Source organism: Chiloscyllium punctatum, chromosome 3, assembly GCF_047496795.1.
Source record: "Chiloscyllium punctatum isolate Juve2018m chromosome 3, sChiPun1.3, whole genome shotgun sequence".
Taxonomy (NCBI): domain Eukaryota; kingdom Metazoa; phylum Chordata; class Chondrichthyes; order Orectolobiformes; family Hemiscylliidae; genus Chiloscyllium; species Chiloscyllium punctatum.
In genome coordinates this window covers 159976879-159994573 of record NC_092741.1, presented here as the reverse complement: position 1 = coordinate 159994573, position 17695 = coordinate 159976879, and the positions used below count along the sequence as shown (strand labels likewise).

The 17695-nt window shown below is 43.2% G+C and overlaps 1 protein-coding gene across 1 annotated transcript in view; it reads right to left on the bottom strand.

The window, feature by feature from the left end:
• Window positions 1–13904, bottom strand: part of gareml (GRB2 associated, regulator of MAPK1-like) — a 264605-nt gene extending 250701 nt beyond the window's left edge. The window contains exon 1 of the mRNA XM_072563343.1: window positions 13649–13904. Within this exon, the coding sequence (XP_072419444.1) occupies window positions 13649–13757 (109 nt within the window). The 5' untranslated portion in view covers window positions 13758–13904. The remainder of the gene's footprint in view (window positions 1–13648) is intronic.
• Window positions 13905–17695: the final 3791 nt, after the last annotated feature.

Sequence of the window (17695 nt, the reverse complement as noted above, 5' to 3'; positions counted from 1 at the left end):
GGTGCCAATCAAGCAGTTTGCTTTGTCCTGGATGGTGTCGAGCTTCTTGAGTGTTGTTGGGGCTGCACCCATCCAGGCAAGTGGGGAGTATTCCATTGTACTCCTGACTTGTGCCTTGTAGATGGTGGATAGACTTTGGGGTGTCAGGAGGTGAATTAGTCACTACAATATCCCTAGTCTCTGACCTGATCTTATAGCCAGCATGTTTATGTGGTGAGTCCAATTGAGTTTCTGGTCAATGGTAACCCCAAGGATGTTGACAGTGGGAGATTCAGTAATGGTAATACCATTGAATGTCAAGGGGTGGTGGTTAGAGTGTCCCTTATTGGTGATGGTCATGGTCTGGCATTTGTGTGGCACAAATGTTACTTGCCACTTGTTGACCCAAGCCTGCATGTTGTCCAGATCTTGTTGCCTTTGAGCATGGTCTGCTTCAGTATCTGAGGAGTTGTGAATGGTGCTGAACAGTGCGCAATCATCGGTGAACATCCCCACTTCTGACCTTATGACAGAGGGAAGATCATTGATGAAACAGCTGAAGATGGTTGGACCCATGACACTACCCTGAGGGACTCCTGCAGAGATGTCCTGGAGCTGAGATGACTGACCCTCCACAACTACAACCATCTTCCTTTGTGCCAGGTATGACTCTAACCAGCAGAGTGTTTGCCCCCGATACTCATTGACATCAGTTTTGCCAGGGCTCTTTGATGCTATACTTGGTCAAATGTGGCCTTGATGTCAAGGGCTGTCACTCTGACCTCCCCTCTGGAATTCAGCTCTTTTGTCCATGTTTGAACCAAGGCTGTGATGAGGTCAGGAGCTGAGTGACCCTGGCAAAACCCAAACTGGGCATCACTGAGCAGGTTGTTGCTGTGCAGGTGCTGCTTGATAGCACTGTTGATGACCCCTTCCATCACTTTACTGATGACGGAGAGTAGACTGATTAGGCAGTAATTGGCCAGGTTGGATTTGTCCTGCTTTTTGTGTACAGGACATACCTGAACAATTTTCCACATTGTTGGGTAGATGCCAGTGTTGTAACTGTACTGGAAGAGCTTAGCTAGGGGAGCAGCAACTTCTGGAGCACGCATCTTCAGTACTTTTGCTGGAATGTTATCAGGGCCCATTGCCTTTAGCACAAGATATGCTAAAAAAAAGAACTGGCAGATGGAAGGGAAAAAACACAGGGCTTGGCATGAGTCTGGCATCAATAACAGCAATGACTGAGAAATCAGATATTATGATATACATATTCCATCAACTCAACAATTGAGAACCGTTCTCCTTCGAAAGTGTAATGTTAAAAGATTAAATGGGATTCTCTCTCTGGACATTAATGTAATATTAAAAGAGTTAAACTGCACTGAGTGAACATTCTGGAAGTGAGTGGGGATGATATTCATGCAGGAATGCGAATGATTCCCACTCCATTTAGACAGTCATTTGCTACCAACCCCCCTTCCCTCCACTATTATCAAATTAAAACATCGTTTAATCTCTTCCATTCAAAAATGCTTTCTAACCATCCCGTGAAGCTAGGTATACCACACCTACATTGTCTTTGGGAATCACAAAGTCAGGAAATCATCTGCATAACGATTCCCCAGGAGTACTGCATTTACATTATCTCCAAGGATGATCTCATCCTGCCATTGTACCTGGGGTAACATGTGGTTTTAGGGGAGAGGGGAGGAAGGGGGGTGCCCGTAGTACCTGTAGGCCTTACCAACTGACCTGTATAAAGGGGATGTGCTTCATTTATTCGGGGTTGTTTTGACTCGACTTCGCACGCTTGCGAAGAGGGTCAATGGGCTCACTCAGCTTGTACAAGCTTTAATAAGCTTTAACTGTTCACAGAAGTTGGTGTGCGTGAATTGCATCTCATGTGTGAAACCTCAGGAAAAGATCCTAACATAGGGAGGCAGCAGTGAGAATCCAACATTACACGGAACTTCCAGGGGGACTGAATAAACAATCGTCTGAGTGGCGGTTGCATGAGACAGATGGGCCCACAAGGTAAGCTTCACCTTGATCTCACTCTCTGTAAACTTAACACTCAGTTGACCCCTCATTTTCTGGAACTCTGTGGTAACGGAATCTTTGAGGTAACCCACGCATTTGCACACCAACGGGTCGCTTTGCACAAATAGGGTTAAAGCGGGGTTAGAATCTCCAGGGCTAAAACAGGGTTAGAGTCCCTGTGAGACGTAAAGTGAAAAAGGAGTTTTAAGTTCTACAGACATGAGGTTTGAAGCTCCAGAGCATTAAAAAGAAATTAGATTTACTATTTAAAGTTATTGCCTTTATCCCTCACACCTCCCCTGAGAAGTACTTTTGGGATGGCATGGCATCACCAGGAAAAGGGGGAGAAAGTGGAGCCAGTCCGCTTGATTCCTGACAGTAAAGTGCATTGACTGCCAGGGAAGCTTTGTCTGGGTTTTTGTTGTGTGAATCTTAGTTTCTGGGCTGTGAACTTGACTCTGAGAGTCTTTGTTCTGGAGGCAGGGGAGTGGTTTGGACTGTGGCACTGTGTGGTCTGCTGCAAGGGTTTTTTTTCTTTGTGGGTGTGATTTTGCTTGGAGGGTACGGCTGGTCTTGCTTTCCTTTGCAGCCTCGTCTGGTGATGGGGTAGTATTCCTCGGCCCAGTTTCCACCGAGGTGAGGATGTTTTAGTGATCCTACTGTGAGAGCATGCCAGGCACTGTGGGGTTTGCGTAGCTTTGGGAATCTTGGTCCAATGCTGTTTCAGTTCTGTCAATTATTGTTAAGACTTCATTAGCCTCCTTCATATTGCACATTCAAAGAATGTTGATCTCTACCAAAGTTGCCACTGTAAATCTGACTGGGCAAGTTTCATTTGGAGAACATATTTTAAAATATTCTGCATTTGTTTCCCACAAGCATTTGAGATTTAAATCTGAACTGAACCATCTCTTTAATGGCTAAGAACAGGAAGCATTTTGATGTTTTCTACTGTTCCAGATAACTGGTAACACCTAAACCATGATTCCACATCCAATTGTTGGTATTCAATGAGGCTGATGAACCTAATCTTTTCAAAGTTTCTTAATTCCTGCATTAGTCACACGAACCTTTTAAAAGTTAGTAGTTATTTTCATTTCATTGGAGCAGTGCATTCAGCACACAGCCAGATTCTCCATTTTTCTAGCCTAAAACCAATAACGTAAGTGGAACACACATCTCAGGTTGGAAGGTGTGAGGCAATTGCAGAAACAGTTAGTTTGTTCCATTAATCTGCTTGCCTTATCTGCAGCACCTGAAGGAAACCCCAGAAGAGAAATATAAGAACAAAAAGGTAGTTTTGGACTGGCAATTGTTCTAGGGACTGTTGTGGAACTAGGTGGTGAACACTTGTACTTCTGGGACTACATCAACTCCAAAAATGTTTTGGGAAAAAGCTCTAAGCAAAGCTGCATCTTAGAGGAGGCTCAATGTCTCAGGTTCTCTCAATTTTCAAGAGAAGTCTGACAAGAGGTAGAAGCCCTTAATTAGCATACACAAACTTAAAACCTGTTTTTGACAGCCTACCAGCATGTCTCAGAAACAGACAATCTGATATTGGACCAGGCTTCATGCGATGCAAGCGATTGGTCCCTGAAGTTAGCTTTTATTTTATTGTTATACTTGTAAACTTCAGAGGTCATCGAATTGATACCACTGTTTATGTGGCAAACAAATTTAGAAGACCAATCAAATTTTGTAGCTGTTGAAAATATGAAATAAAAACATTAAATTGAAATACTCTTCAGAACACTCATTGCCTTGACAGGAAACCAGAGTTAGCCATTCATAGAATCATATGGTGGAGAAGAAACTCTTCAGCCCATCAAGACTACACTCACACATATTAAATACCTGACCTTCAACCTAATCCCATTTACAAGCACTAGGCCCAAGCCTGGAATGTTATGACGTACCAAGTGCTCATCCAAAGGATGTGAGGCAATTTGTCTCTACCACCTTTCCAGGCAGTGAATTCTAGACCATCACCACCCTCTGGGTAAAAAGATTTTTCATCTCATCCCCCCAAACCTCCTGCCCCTCACCTTGAACCTGTGTCCTCTCGTGACTGACCCTTCAACTAAGGGGAACATCTGTTCCTTATCCACTCTGTCCATGCTCCTTGTAACCTTGTACACCTCAATCAGGTCATCGCCGTCTTCTCTGCTCCAACGAAACCACTCTGCCAAGGACATGCAGGTCCTGGGCTTCCTCCATCACCAAACACTAACCACCTGACACCTGGAGGAAGAATGCCTCATCTCCTGCCTTGGGACCCTCCAACCACATGGGATCAATGTGAATTTCACCAATTTTCCCACTTCCTTTCCCCCCACCTTATTCCCAGTCCCAGCCTTCCAACTCGGCACCTCCTTCTTAAACGGTCCTACCTATCCACATCCACTCCACCATCCTCTCCGACCTATTGCCATCACCTCCACCTTCATCTACCTATCACACCCCCTGCTACTTACCACCCCCCCCAGCTCCACCCCTCTCCCATTTGTGTCTCAGCCCCCTCAGCCCACAAGCCTCATTCTTGATGAAGAGCTTTTGCCCGAACTTCAGTCTCCTGCTCCTCAGATGCTGCCTGACCTGCTGTGCTTTTCCAGCACCACACTCTTCGACTCTGATATCCAGCATCTGTAGTGCTCACTTTCTCCAACAAAACCAACCCAAAGTTATCCAACCTAGGAAGTTCTATACAGCTCAGTCCTGACTTTCCCTGACTTTATAATCTAGGTATAATTAAGAATTTTCCAGCAAGATCCATACCTGTCTGGATGTTTGCAGACTCGCCAGCAGTTTTCTGTTGTAAAATTTCAGAAATAATTGAGAGGAAGTGATCTAAGATCTTGTGTCCACTATATTATTACAGAATGAACTACACAATCAGGAAATGAACTGAACATGAACAGTCACTGGACTTGAAATCTTCTCTCCACAGATACTGTCAGACCCACGCAGTATCTCCAGCAATTTCTGTTCTTGTTTCAGATTTCCATCATCTGTACATCTTTATTTTATGAAGAAGTTAGTCAGGCAGGAGGCTGGAAGAACTCAGCAAGCCACCAAGAGGTGGAGAAGTCAACATTTCAGACATATTCCTAAAGAAGGATTATACAACTTTTTGATTCCAGCATCTGCAGTTTTTTTTTAGTCATAGAGTCATAGAGATGTACAGCATGGAAACAGACCCTTCGGTCCAACCCGTCCAGGCCGACCAGATATCCCAACCCAATCCAGTCCCACCTGCCAGCACCCAGCCCATATCCCTCCAAACCCTCCCTATTCATTTACCCATCCAAATGCCTCTTAACTGTTGCAATTGTACCAGCCTCCACCATTTCCTCTGGCAGCTCATTCCATACACGTACCACCCTCTGCGTGAAAACGTTACGCCTTAGGTCTCTTTTATATATTTCCCCTCTCACCCTAAACCTATGCCCTCCAATTCTGGACTCCCCAACCCCAGGGAAAAGACTTGGTCTATTTATCCTATCCATGCCCCTCATAATTTTGTAAACCTCTAATAAGGTCGCCCCTCAGTCTCTGACGCTCCAGTGAAAACAGCCCCAGCCTGTTCAGCCTCTCCCTATAGCTCAAATCCTCCATCCCTGGCAACATCCTTGTAAATCTTTTCTGAACCCTTTCAAGTTTCACAACATCTTTCTGATAGGAAGGAGACCAGAATTGCACGCAATATTCCAACAGTGGCCTAACCAATGTCCTGTACAGCCGCAACATGACTTCCCAACTCCTGTACTCAATACTCTGACCAATAAAGGAAAGTACACCAAACGCCTTCTTCACTATCCTATCTACCTGCGACTCCACTTTCAAGGAGCTATGAACCTGCACTTCAAGGTTTCTTTGTTCAGCAACATTCCCTAGGACCTTACCATTAAGTGTATAAGTCCTGCTAAGATTTGCTTTCCCAAAATGCAGCACTTCACATTTATCTGAATTAAACTCCACCTGCCACTTCTCAGCCCATTGGCCCATCTGGTCCAGATCCTGTTGTAATCTGAGGTAACCCTCTTCGCTGTCCACTACACCTCCAACTTTGGTGTCATCTGCAAACTTACTAACTGTACCTCTCGTGCTCACATCCAAATCATTTATGTAAATGACAAAAGGTAGAGGACCCAGCACCGATCCTTGTGGCACTCCACTGGTCACAGACCTCCAGTCTGAAAAACAATCCTCCACCACCACCCTCTGTCTTCTACCTTTGAGCCAGTTCTGTATCCAAATGGCTAGTTCTCCCTGTATTCCAAAGATCTAACCTTGCTAATCATCTCCCATGGGGAACCTTGTCGAACACCTATTGAAGTCCATATAGATCACATCTACTGCTCTACCCTCATCAATCGTCTTTGTTACTTCTTAAAAAAGTCAATCAGGTTTGTGAGACATGATTTCCCACTCACAAAGCCGTGTTGACTATCCCAAATCAGTCCTTGCCTTTCCAAATGCATGTACATCCTGTCCCTCAGGATTCCCTCCAACAACTTGCCCACCACTGAGGTCAGGCTCACCGGTCTATAGTTCCCTGGCTTGTCTTTACTGCCCTTCTTAAAACAGTGGCACCACGTTTGCCAACCTCCAGTCTTCCGGCACCTCACCTGTGACTATCAATGATACAAATATCTCAGCAAGAGGCCCAGCAATCACTTCTCTTGCTTCCCACAGAGTTCTCGGGTACACCTGATCAGGTCCTGGGGATTTATCCACCTTTAACTGTTTCAAGACATCCAGCACTTCCTCCTCTGTAATCTGGACATTTTGCAAGATGTCACCACCTATTTCCCTGCAGTCTATATCTTCCATATCCTTTTCCACAGTAAATACTGATGCAAAATATTCATTTAGAATCTCCCTCATTTCCTGTGGGTCCACACAAAGGCCGCCTTGCTGATCTTTGACGGGCAATATTCTCTCCCTAGTTACCCTTTTGTCCTTAATATATTTGTAAAACCCCTTTGGATTCTCCTTAATTCTATTTGCCAAAGCTATGTCATGTCCCCTTTTTGCCCTCCTGATTTCCCTCATAAGTATACTCCTGCTTCCTTTATACTCTTCTAAGGATTCACTCAATCTATCTTGTCTATACCTTACATATGCTTCCTTTTTCTTAACCAAACCCTCAATTTCTTTAGTCATCCAGCATTCCCTATACCTACCAGCCTTCCCTTTCACCCTGACAGGAATATACTTTCTCTGGATTCTTGTTATCTCATTTCTGAAGGCTTCCCATTTTCCAGCCGTCCCTTTGCCTGCGAACATCTGCCTCCAATCAGCTTTCGAAAGTTCTTGCCTAAAACCGTCAAAATTGGCCTTTCTCCAATTTAGAACTTCAAATTTTAGATCTGGTCTATCCTTTTCCATCACTATTTTAAAATGAATAGAATTATGATTGCTGGCCCCAAAGTGCTCCCCCACTGACACCTCAGTCACCTGCCCTGCCTTATTTCCCAAGAGTAGGTCAGGTTTTGCACCTTCTCTAGTAGGTACATCTACATACTGAATCAGAGCACTTAAATTCCTCTCCATCTAAACCTTTAACACTATGGCAGTCCCAGTCGATGTTTGGAAAGTTAAAATCCCCTACCGTAACCACCCTATTATTCTTACAGATAGCTGAGATCTCCTTCCAAGTTTGCTTCTCAATTTCCCTCTGACTATTAGGGGTGTCTATAATACAATCCCAATAAGGTGATCATCCCTTTCTTATTTCTCAGTTCCACCCAAATAACTTCCCTGGATGTATTTCTGGGAATATCCTCCCTCAACACAGCTGTAATGCTATCCCTTATCAAAAATGCCACTCCCCCTCCTCTCTTGCCTCCCTTTCTATCCTTCCTGTAGCATTTGTATCCTGGAACATTAAACTGCCAGTCCTGCCCATCCCTGAGCCATGTTTCTGTAATTGCTATGATATCCTAGTCCCATGTTCCTAACCATGCCCTGAGTTCATATAAAATAATCAGAGGGTCAGATAGGGTGAACAGGGAGAGCCTTTTTCCAAGTATAGTGACGGTGAGCATGAGAGGGCATAGCTTTAAATTGAGGGGTGATAGATATAGGGCAGATGTCAGAGATAGTTTCATTACTCAGGGTGTAGTAAGGGTATGGAATGCTTTTCCTGCAATGTTAGTAGATTTGCCAACTTTAAGTACATTTAAGTCGTCATTGGGTAAGCATATGGACGTACATGGAATAGTGTAGGTTAGATGGGCTTCAGATTAGTATGACAGGTCGGCACAACATCGAGGGCTGAAGGGCCTGTACAGCGCTGTAATGTTCTACGTTCTGTGTTCTGTGTTCATCTACCTTCCCTGTTAGGCCCCTTGCATTGAAATAAATGCAGTTTCAATTATTAGTCCTACCTTGTCCCTGCCTGCCCTGACTGTTTGACTCACTTCTGTTCTCAACTGTACCAGTCTCAGATTGATCTCCCTCACTATCTCCCTGGGTCCCACCCCCCCCAAATTACTAGTTTAAATCCTCCCAAGCAGTTCTAGCAAATTTCCCTGCCAGTATATTAGTCCCCTTCCGATTTAGGTGCAATCCGTCCTTCTTGTACAGGTCACTTCCACCCCAAAAGAGATTACAATGATCCAAAAATGTGAATCCTTCTCCCATACACCAGCTCCTCAGCCATGCATTCATCTGCTCTATTCTCCTATTCCTGCCCTAACTAGCTCGTAGCACTGGAAGTAATCCAGATATTACTACCCTTGAGGACCTCCTTCTTAAATTTCTGCCTAACTCTCTGTAATCTCCCTTCAGAATCTAAACCTTTTCCCTTCCTATATCGTTGGTTCCAAATTGGACAATGACCTCTTGCTGGCCCCTCTCCCCCATGAGAACATTCTGCACCCTCTCTGAGACATCCTTGATCCTGGCACCAGGGAAACAACACACCATTCTGCTTTTTCTCTACTGGCCACAGAAACGTCTGTCTGTACCTCAGACAACAGAATTCCCTAACACAATTGATCTCTTAGAAGCTGACGTACTCCTCGTTGCATTAGAGCCAGTCTCAATATGAGAAACTTGGCTGTTCATGCTATGTTCCCCTGAGAATCCATCACCCCCTATATTTTCCAAAACTCTCACATATCACTGCAAAGGCCATTTTCGCTCCTTCACAATCTACAGACCCAGAAAATAACACCGTCTTATTCCTCTACAAAACACTGCACCAGGTGAAATTAATAGTTATGGCTTATATTTTAAGTTTAATCAAGAGACTTATCTCCAAAAACATATAATCAAGAAAGAACCCACTGTACTCACTAATACAGCCTTTCTCTTGGACACACTTAAAATAACAATTAACTTATCTGATTCTGTGTTGTGAACTTCACCCAAACCGGGTCCTCCAAGATTAGTTGTGAAATTCACTGTTTGTTAATTTTCCCAGATGCACTCTGATGTCCAGCGACACATGAATTCAAAAACAGCAAAGGCAGTAACTGTGCAGGTTGTCTCTCTCTCCTGCACTTCTAATGAACAAGCTAGAAGTTTTTTAAAAGTCAAGGTCCTACAAATTTAACACCTAATTTACAAAAACATATTCTGACTATAACTATTCCTAATGCTAATTGGAGCATACTTGTTAAGATAGTGGCATTATTAAAATCTTCATCTGTTTGCTACTTGTTCGTAATAACACATTTACCAACTTGAAAGAAAATATGCAAAAATTAACTCGTGAGTTACACCGTGCTTGGGGTTAAAAATCAACTGTTTCATTTTGAAGTACAATTAATGAATGCAATACAGATTGACAGATTAATGATCATGATTATTAGGGACTAGGAGGGGGAAGATTTTTTCTGCCATTAATTGGTCAACCTTTTTATAAAGTCATTTACAATTTCACTTTGTATAGCACACAGAGGAAACTTTCCTCTGAACAGAGTTATTCTCATCAGAAATGTTATCATGGAGTACCATAGAAGGAAATCAAATACTTAGTAGAGATAAGGATGAAAAGCAAACTGAAGGTAACTGAAGAAAAGAGCATACCATCTTCGTGATATACATTTTCTAGTTACCATATACAACTAACACTCGCAGAAGTTCAAGCCACTTCCATCGTACTTTGTTCACAAATGGATATACAAGAAATCCAGTGGAAGACAAGAAAATTAACCCTTAATTTTTACTTTAGGAGCAGATGCAATATACCTTATCTATACGATTGGTTTCTAGATATATGCTACTTGCACACAGTTGTTGGGAAATCACAGGCAAACCCACAATGCCCAATATGCACAGCTGACAAGGGCAGCATACCACTGATAGTGCACATTCTGAAAATTAGTTATATTGTGTTTGGTTTAGTAGAAATCAAATCAAATTTGCAAATTCAACTGCTGCCATTCAAAAATTCAAAACCTTATTTGTTGGAGGGCGATTTTAAAAAATATTATTGTTTATTTTCACAAGGGAATGTCAAATCAGATTTTACTGCAGTTGAAAGATGATAATTAAACTGTGAGATCCTGCCAGAGTTGCAGAAGTTTGTAAGTTGCAGAAGTTGCAGAAGTTCACACATCTCCTGTGTGAAATCACTCCACATAAGAAAAACATGTCAAGACTTTGAAGAGAGTTTAAAAGGGATTTGTATGGTAATAACTGGGAAGAGAACCTAGAGAAACTGTAAATTTTCATTTAATCGTACAAAGTCAAGAATGTCCTAAACAGAATTCAATCTGTTATGGACTAGGCCAGACCACTCAAAACATTCCTAAGCAGACAGCCCCAGACCATAACTTTGCAATTTGTTTCAGTAAGTGTACAGTGAAAATTACCCGGCATAAACTCGCTAAGTTGACTACTAGATTTTAAAACAGACAAAAATTTATTCACAAAATTGCACAATGAAACACAAAGAACAGAACAGAATAACAACACTTACAGAACTCAGTCTATCCAACTAGACTTAATTATGCTGTTCCAAATATACACATCAGTCCCAATAAGCAAACCCCCTTTAAAACCCAGTATTAATGGAACACATGCTTACAAGTCGAAGTCGAAGTCGAAGGGCAGAAAAGAGAGAGTTTCCACACAGCTCCCTCAAGACTGAACTAAAACCGCTCAGCTCAGCTAGCTAGATAGCTGACCACTCCCCTTTTATTATACAGGTCACTGCTAAAACATGACCACTTTGGCCTGAAGTTACAACTGTTTACATATAAACCAAAGGCCACTCAAAACCCTTTTCATCTCTGTACTAAGTCAGACTGTTTGGAGCCTGATCTGGTTTATTACCCTCTGAAAAACATCAAGGACAGAGTCTCCTTGAGCCAAGGATCAGCTTTGGAAAGAAAGGGACCAGCTTTGTGACCAAGATTATAGGGAATTTTGAGAAGATAAACTTGAATAAATAGTTAGTGGGTTAGAGCAAAGGACAGAGCTGATAATGTGTTGCTGAAAAAGCACAGCAGGTCAGGCAGCATCTAAGGAACAGGAGATTTGACGTTTTGGGCATCAGCTCTTCTTCAGGAAAGCCCAAAACGTCGATTCTCCTGCTCCTTGGATGCTGCCTGACCTGCTGCGCTTTTCCAGCAACACATTTTCAGCTCTGATCTCCAGCATCTGCAGTCCTCACTTTCTCCCCAGAGCAAAGGACAGTAATGTAAAAGAATGAAAGAGCAGCAGGTTGTGACATCAATCATCTCACCAGAAATAATGGGGGAAGTAAAATCATAACTTTTGGCAGTAAAATTAATCAATCTTTGGAAAAATGTTTGACAAAGATATAGGCGAGGGCAATGGGGTGGGACGATGAATAATTCTTTTAGCTACTCAGCACAAGCAGAATAGGTTAGCTACCTTCCAGTTAAGAGTTAAATTCTGAGATTCAACGACATACATACCCCTTTAACAAAACAAGTGCAGAAAACTATATGAATTGATATCAGAAGAAGGGACACATAGGGAATTAGGGTTAGAGCAAGTGCTCTCATTGAAATACAATCATCAATATTGACATAAGCGGCCTATCTACAATAAGAAGCAGGTTCCTGGACCAGGGCCAGAAAGACGCAATACTGAAATATTAGGTAGTGGAGAACTTCAACAAGTTTCAGTTTTTGAAGAGTGAATCATTTATCGTCACTTCCTTATCCAAGGTTTATTGAACAATCTGAGATTATTATTCAACCTTTTTAAATCACACCATGATTCTCACTGATTTTTGTGAATCATAGGAATGGACCCCATCCAATCAAACAAACTGCAACTACATTTGTGCAAATATTCTATTCAAAGTATTGGAAGAACCGTTAACAGTTCAGACAAAAGACTGAGATGAGCAGTTTAATACTGCAGTTACGTTAGATCTCCATATTACTAGAAGATGGTAAACATTGAACATTTTGATAAGGTTGCAATGCATTGAAATGGTTTTGAAGAATTTAAAACCAATAATGAACTCAGCAAGAAGCAAAACTCAAACTCAATGGTATGTTGAACATTATCCGTAAATAGGATCCAAAAAGGTACACCTTTGCAATTCCTGAGATTTCCAATTTAAACTGATTTTCCCCTCTGGTGGTATCCTTGGTATGGAATGCATTTTTAAAAGATTAAGTCTATTATAATCATAACCAGGCTTGAGGGGAATCAACTGAATATTACTGCAATTGATTTGATTTATATCGTCACAATGAAAAGTACTGTTTTGTGTGCTAACCATATCTTACATAAATACATCAGGATAATGGAACAGATTGCAGAAAATAGTGTTACAGTTACAGAGAAGGTGCAGAGAAAGATCAACTCTAATGGAGAAGGGGGGTGGGGATGGGAGAGTTCATCAGTAAATTGTGGGGTTTAGCCCCATCTCAGGAAAGGCAGCTCTGAGTTTCGGATCTCACCCAAAGGTCGGTTCGCTCACCACCACAGGAGCTTTGTGAGGTAACAGCTGGTACCGCAGAGCACTGTCTGTGAGACTATGAACTAAATTAAACTTTCAGATCAAACTTCAAAGTATGAAAAATCAATGTCAAAATCCGCGCTGCTTCAAAGGGGGAGCCTTATAAACATATTTGTCTCTTTTCAGCACAATGACTAGAGATGGCTGGAGTAAAATCTCCAGCTACAACTGCCCTCCAGTTTGGACATGACACTGGGGGCTATCCCTGAGTGCGGCCCTTCGGCTCTCGGGCTAGAATCAGGTGCAGAGTTTCCCCATTGATTCTGTTACAGAGAGTGACATGGAACATTGCAGCAGTTAGTGGCTGGAACTTGGACAGCTCCAAGTTCCATCGTTTCTGATGTTAATGTAATCGAGAAATAATAATATTTTTAGTAAATTTCTTCCAAATTGCGATGTGTTTCGCGGGTTTAACCGCTAGCTGTGCAGTTACTAAAGCCGCTGTATTAACGGAGAAAGTTTCCGCTGGGGACCGAGAAATCAAAGCAGCATCTGCACTGGCAGTCTGCGCCAAGGTTTATTTAGTTTATAGTTTGGAATGAAACAGTTTATTGAATTCCGTGGCCAGTCCTGACTTTCTTTATTAAAATAACTTGGCACCGTTGCGAGCAGAGCCCCGCTGTCCCTCCTGGCCCTGAGTGATAGACAATACCTGCTCCTTACCTGAGCTCAGCCGGGCCAGGGTGGGTAAGCGGAATTTGCCCACGATCAGATCCAGGGGTAAAGAGACCGAGCTCCAGCGGAGGTCAGCACTGCCCGGAGCCTTCTCCATGTTCCAGCATCACCGCGTGAGCCGCCGGGAGCAGCGGGAACCGGGAGCCCCGGCCCGGAGCGCACAGCAGCCCGGCCACGCCATCAGCAGCCCGGGCCAGGAGACAGGAGAGCGCCGCAGCTCCCACACTGCTACCTCCTCCTCCTCCAGCTCCCAGCTCCCAGTCCCCAGTCCCCAGTCCCTCCTACTCCCAGTGTTTCCGCCGGGGTGATTGATTACGGAATTCCCCCCGGAGCTCCACATTGAGCAGGATACGTAAGCGTTCAGGGACATTACCGTTATTTCCTCATGTCAGAAATAAGATGCATTCACACCAGACGAAATACTGATTAACAACTCTGACATCACGAACTTAGTTAATTTTCCAGGGCTCTACAAAAAGAAAACTGCTTCAGAATATTTCAGTTTAAAAAAAGGCACCGGGATATCTGCTGCTGTAGAACTGAGTTTAGGGGATGTATTTTGGGAAAACTTTAACTACCTGCTTTTGCAATTTCAGTAGGCTTGATGGTCTAGGAGGTGGAATAATTTATCATAAACCCAGTCACAATACTTTGCTGAGTTTCAAAATACACAATCACTTATTCTCAAAAATAAACTGTAAACAAATTTTGATTGGCAGTTTTAAAAGGTGGTTAAAAATTATCTGTCTTTGGTGTATTTAGTGAAACGTATTTTCTTTAATATTAAATTAATCTCTTATGGGAACTTTTTTTCTGGAATGACTTTCTTTGATGGAGAGGTTTTCACATGGTGTGTTTGAATAATGGCTTTATTACGTTATTTCAAAATATCTCCAGCTTAGAATCCATCTACCAGGCTCATTGTCGAGGAAAGGCCGCAGCATTCCCAAAGATCCATCCCACCCTGACAATGTTTTTCTACCATCGGGGAGAAGGTACAGAAACCTGAACACAGCAGCAGCCCGTTTCAAAACAGTTTCTACTCTACTGTTGTTAGAATACTGAATGGACTCTCAAACTCTTGGTATTCACCTGTACCGGTGTTTTTGTTTTGCCACTGTTTACCTATTATTTATTTATCCATGCTATTTAACTCTGTGATCTGCCTGTAGTGCTTGCAAGACAAAGCTTTTCACTGTGCCTTGATACACATGACAATAAACTCAAGTTTCCATACAGCTGAGTGGTTATGAAGGATTCATTGGAGGTATAGGGCTCAAGGAGGGATCATGGTGACGTGAAGGATCATAGAGGTGTGAGGGAGGAGAGCAGGAACTGGAGAACTGGTGGACAGTGTGGAGATGAGTGTGTAGCAGTGAGTAGGGACAGAGGTGATTGTTTGGGGGGGGGTTAGAGATAATGGGCTTTATGAATGGCAGCCATTATTAAACAAAAGAACAAAGAAAATTTACAGCCCAGGAACAGGCCCATGGGCCTTCCAAGCCTGAGCTGATTAAAATGTACTGTCTAAATCTGTCGGTCAATTCCTAACCATCTGTATCCTTCGGCTCCGTGCCTGCTCACGCATCTGTCCAGACACATCTTAAATGAATCTACCGTGCCTGCCTCTACCACCTCTGCTGGCAATGCGTTCCAGATGCCTACCACCCTCTGTGTGAAGTACGTGCCACGTGTATCCCCTTATACTTTCCACCTCTCACCTTGAAAGCGTGACCACTCACTATGGAATCCTTCACCCTGGGAAAAAGCTCATCTCTATTCACCCTGTCTATGCTCTTCATGATTTTGTGAACCTCAATTAGGACCCCCTCAATCTCCTTTTTTCTAATGAAAATAAACCTAACCCACTCAACCTCTCTTCATAGCGAGCACCTTCCATACCAGGCAACATCCTCGTAAACACTTTCTGCATCCTCTCCAAAGTACCCACATCCTTTTGGTAATTAGATTCCCTATAGTGTGTAAACAGACCCTTTGGCCCAACAAGTCCACACCGACCTTCCGAAGAGCAACCCACCCAGATCCATTCCCCTACATTTACCCCTGACTAATACACCTAACACTACGGGCAATTTAGCATGGCCAATTCACCTAACCTGCACATCTTTTAGACCAGAGTAGCCAGAGGAAACCCACGCAGACATGGGGAGAATGTGCAAACTCCACACAGATAGTTGTCAGAGATGGGAATTGAACCCGGGTCCCTGGCACTGTGCTAACCACTGAGTCATTGTGCGGCTCAAATGTGGCAACCAGAACTGTACACAGTATTCCAAATGCAGCTGAACCAACTTCCTGTACAATTTTAACATGACTTTTCTGCTCTTATACTCAATACCCCATCCAGTGAAGGCAAGCAAACTACATGCCTTCTTTACCATTCTATGCACCTGTCCAGCAACCTTCAGGGTACAATGGACCTGAACTTCCAGATCTCTCTGCTCATCAACTTTTCCCAAGGCTCTTCTGTTCATTGTATAATTTGCTCTAGAATTAGTCTTGCCTAAATGCATCACCTCACATTTGTCTGGATTGAAAACCATCTGCCACATTTCCGCCCAACTCTCCAGTCTATCTATATCCTCCTGTATTCTTTGACAGTCCCTTATGCTTTCTGCTACTCCACCAATCTTACAGTCATCTGCAAACTTGCTGATCATACCAACAGTGCCCTCTTCCAGATCATTTATGTATATCACATACAACAGTGGCCCCAGCACTGACCCCTGTGGAACACCACTGGTCACCTTTCTCCATTTCGAGAAACTACCTTCAACTACTACTCTCTATCTCCTGTTGCTCAACCAGTTCTTTATCCACCTAGCTAGAGCACCCTGTACACCATGTGACTTCACTTTCTCCATTAGTTTACCATGGGGAACCTTGTCAAATGCCTTACTAAAGTCCATGTATATGACATCAACAGCCCTTCCATCATCTATCAACTTGGTCACTCCCTCGAAGAACTCTTAAGTTGGTAAGGCACAATCTGCCCGCACAAAACCATGTTGCCTATCACTGAGAAGCCCATTCTTTTCTAAATATAAATAGATCCTATCCCTCAGTACCCCACCACTGACGTCAGGCTCATTGGTCTGTAGTTACCCGGAATATCCCTACTACCCTTCTTGTACAGGGGGAAAACATGAGCAACCTTCCAGTCCTCCGGCACCTCCCCTGTATTTAAGGATGCCACAAAGTTATCTTCAGGGCCCCAGCTATTTCCTCTCTCACCTCCCTCAGCAACCGGGGATTGATCCCATCTGGTCCTGGGGATTTGTCCACCTTAATAACCTCTAACCTACCCAATACATCTTCCCTACTTATGTCAATGTGATCCAGACTAATCAAACTTCTATCCCTAATCTCAAGATTCATCATGTTCCTCTCCTCAGTGAACACTGATGCAAAGTAATCATTGAGAATCTCACCCACTTCCTCAGGTTTGACACACAGCCTTCCTTCCTTATCCTCTAGTGGACCAATCCTTTCTCTAGTAACCCGCTTGCCTCTTATATAATAAAATACTTTGGGATTCTCCTTAATTCTGCTTGCTAAAGCTATTTCATGACCCCTTTTAGTCCGCTTGATTCCTCATTTGAGACTTGTCCTACTCTTCCGATATTCCTCCAGGGCCGTTCTGTTCTTAGCCGCCTAGACCTTAAGTATCCACCTTCCCTTTTCCTCTTGGCCAGTCGTACAATTTCTCCACTGTTTATGAATCTTGCCCTTCCTATCCTTTGCCTTCAACAGGACATGCCTATCCTACACTATCTTTGAAAGCCTCCCACATCTCAAATGTGGACTTCCCTTCAAATTGCTGTGTGCAATCCACATTTCTGAGCTCCTGCCTAATTTTGATATAATTGGCCTTGGCCCAGTTTAGTACTCTTCCCTTAGGACCACTCTCCTCTTTATCTAAGAGTATTCTAAAACTTACATAATTGTGGTCACTGTTCCCAAAGAAATCCCCCACCACAACTTCTACCACCTGTCCTGGCTCATTCCCAGTAC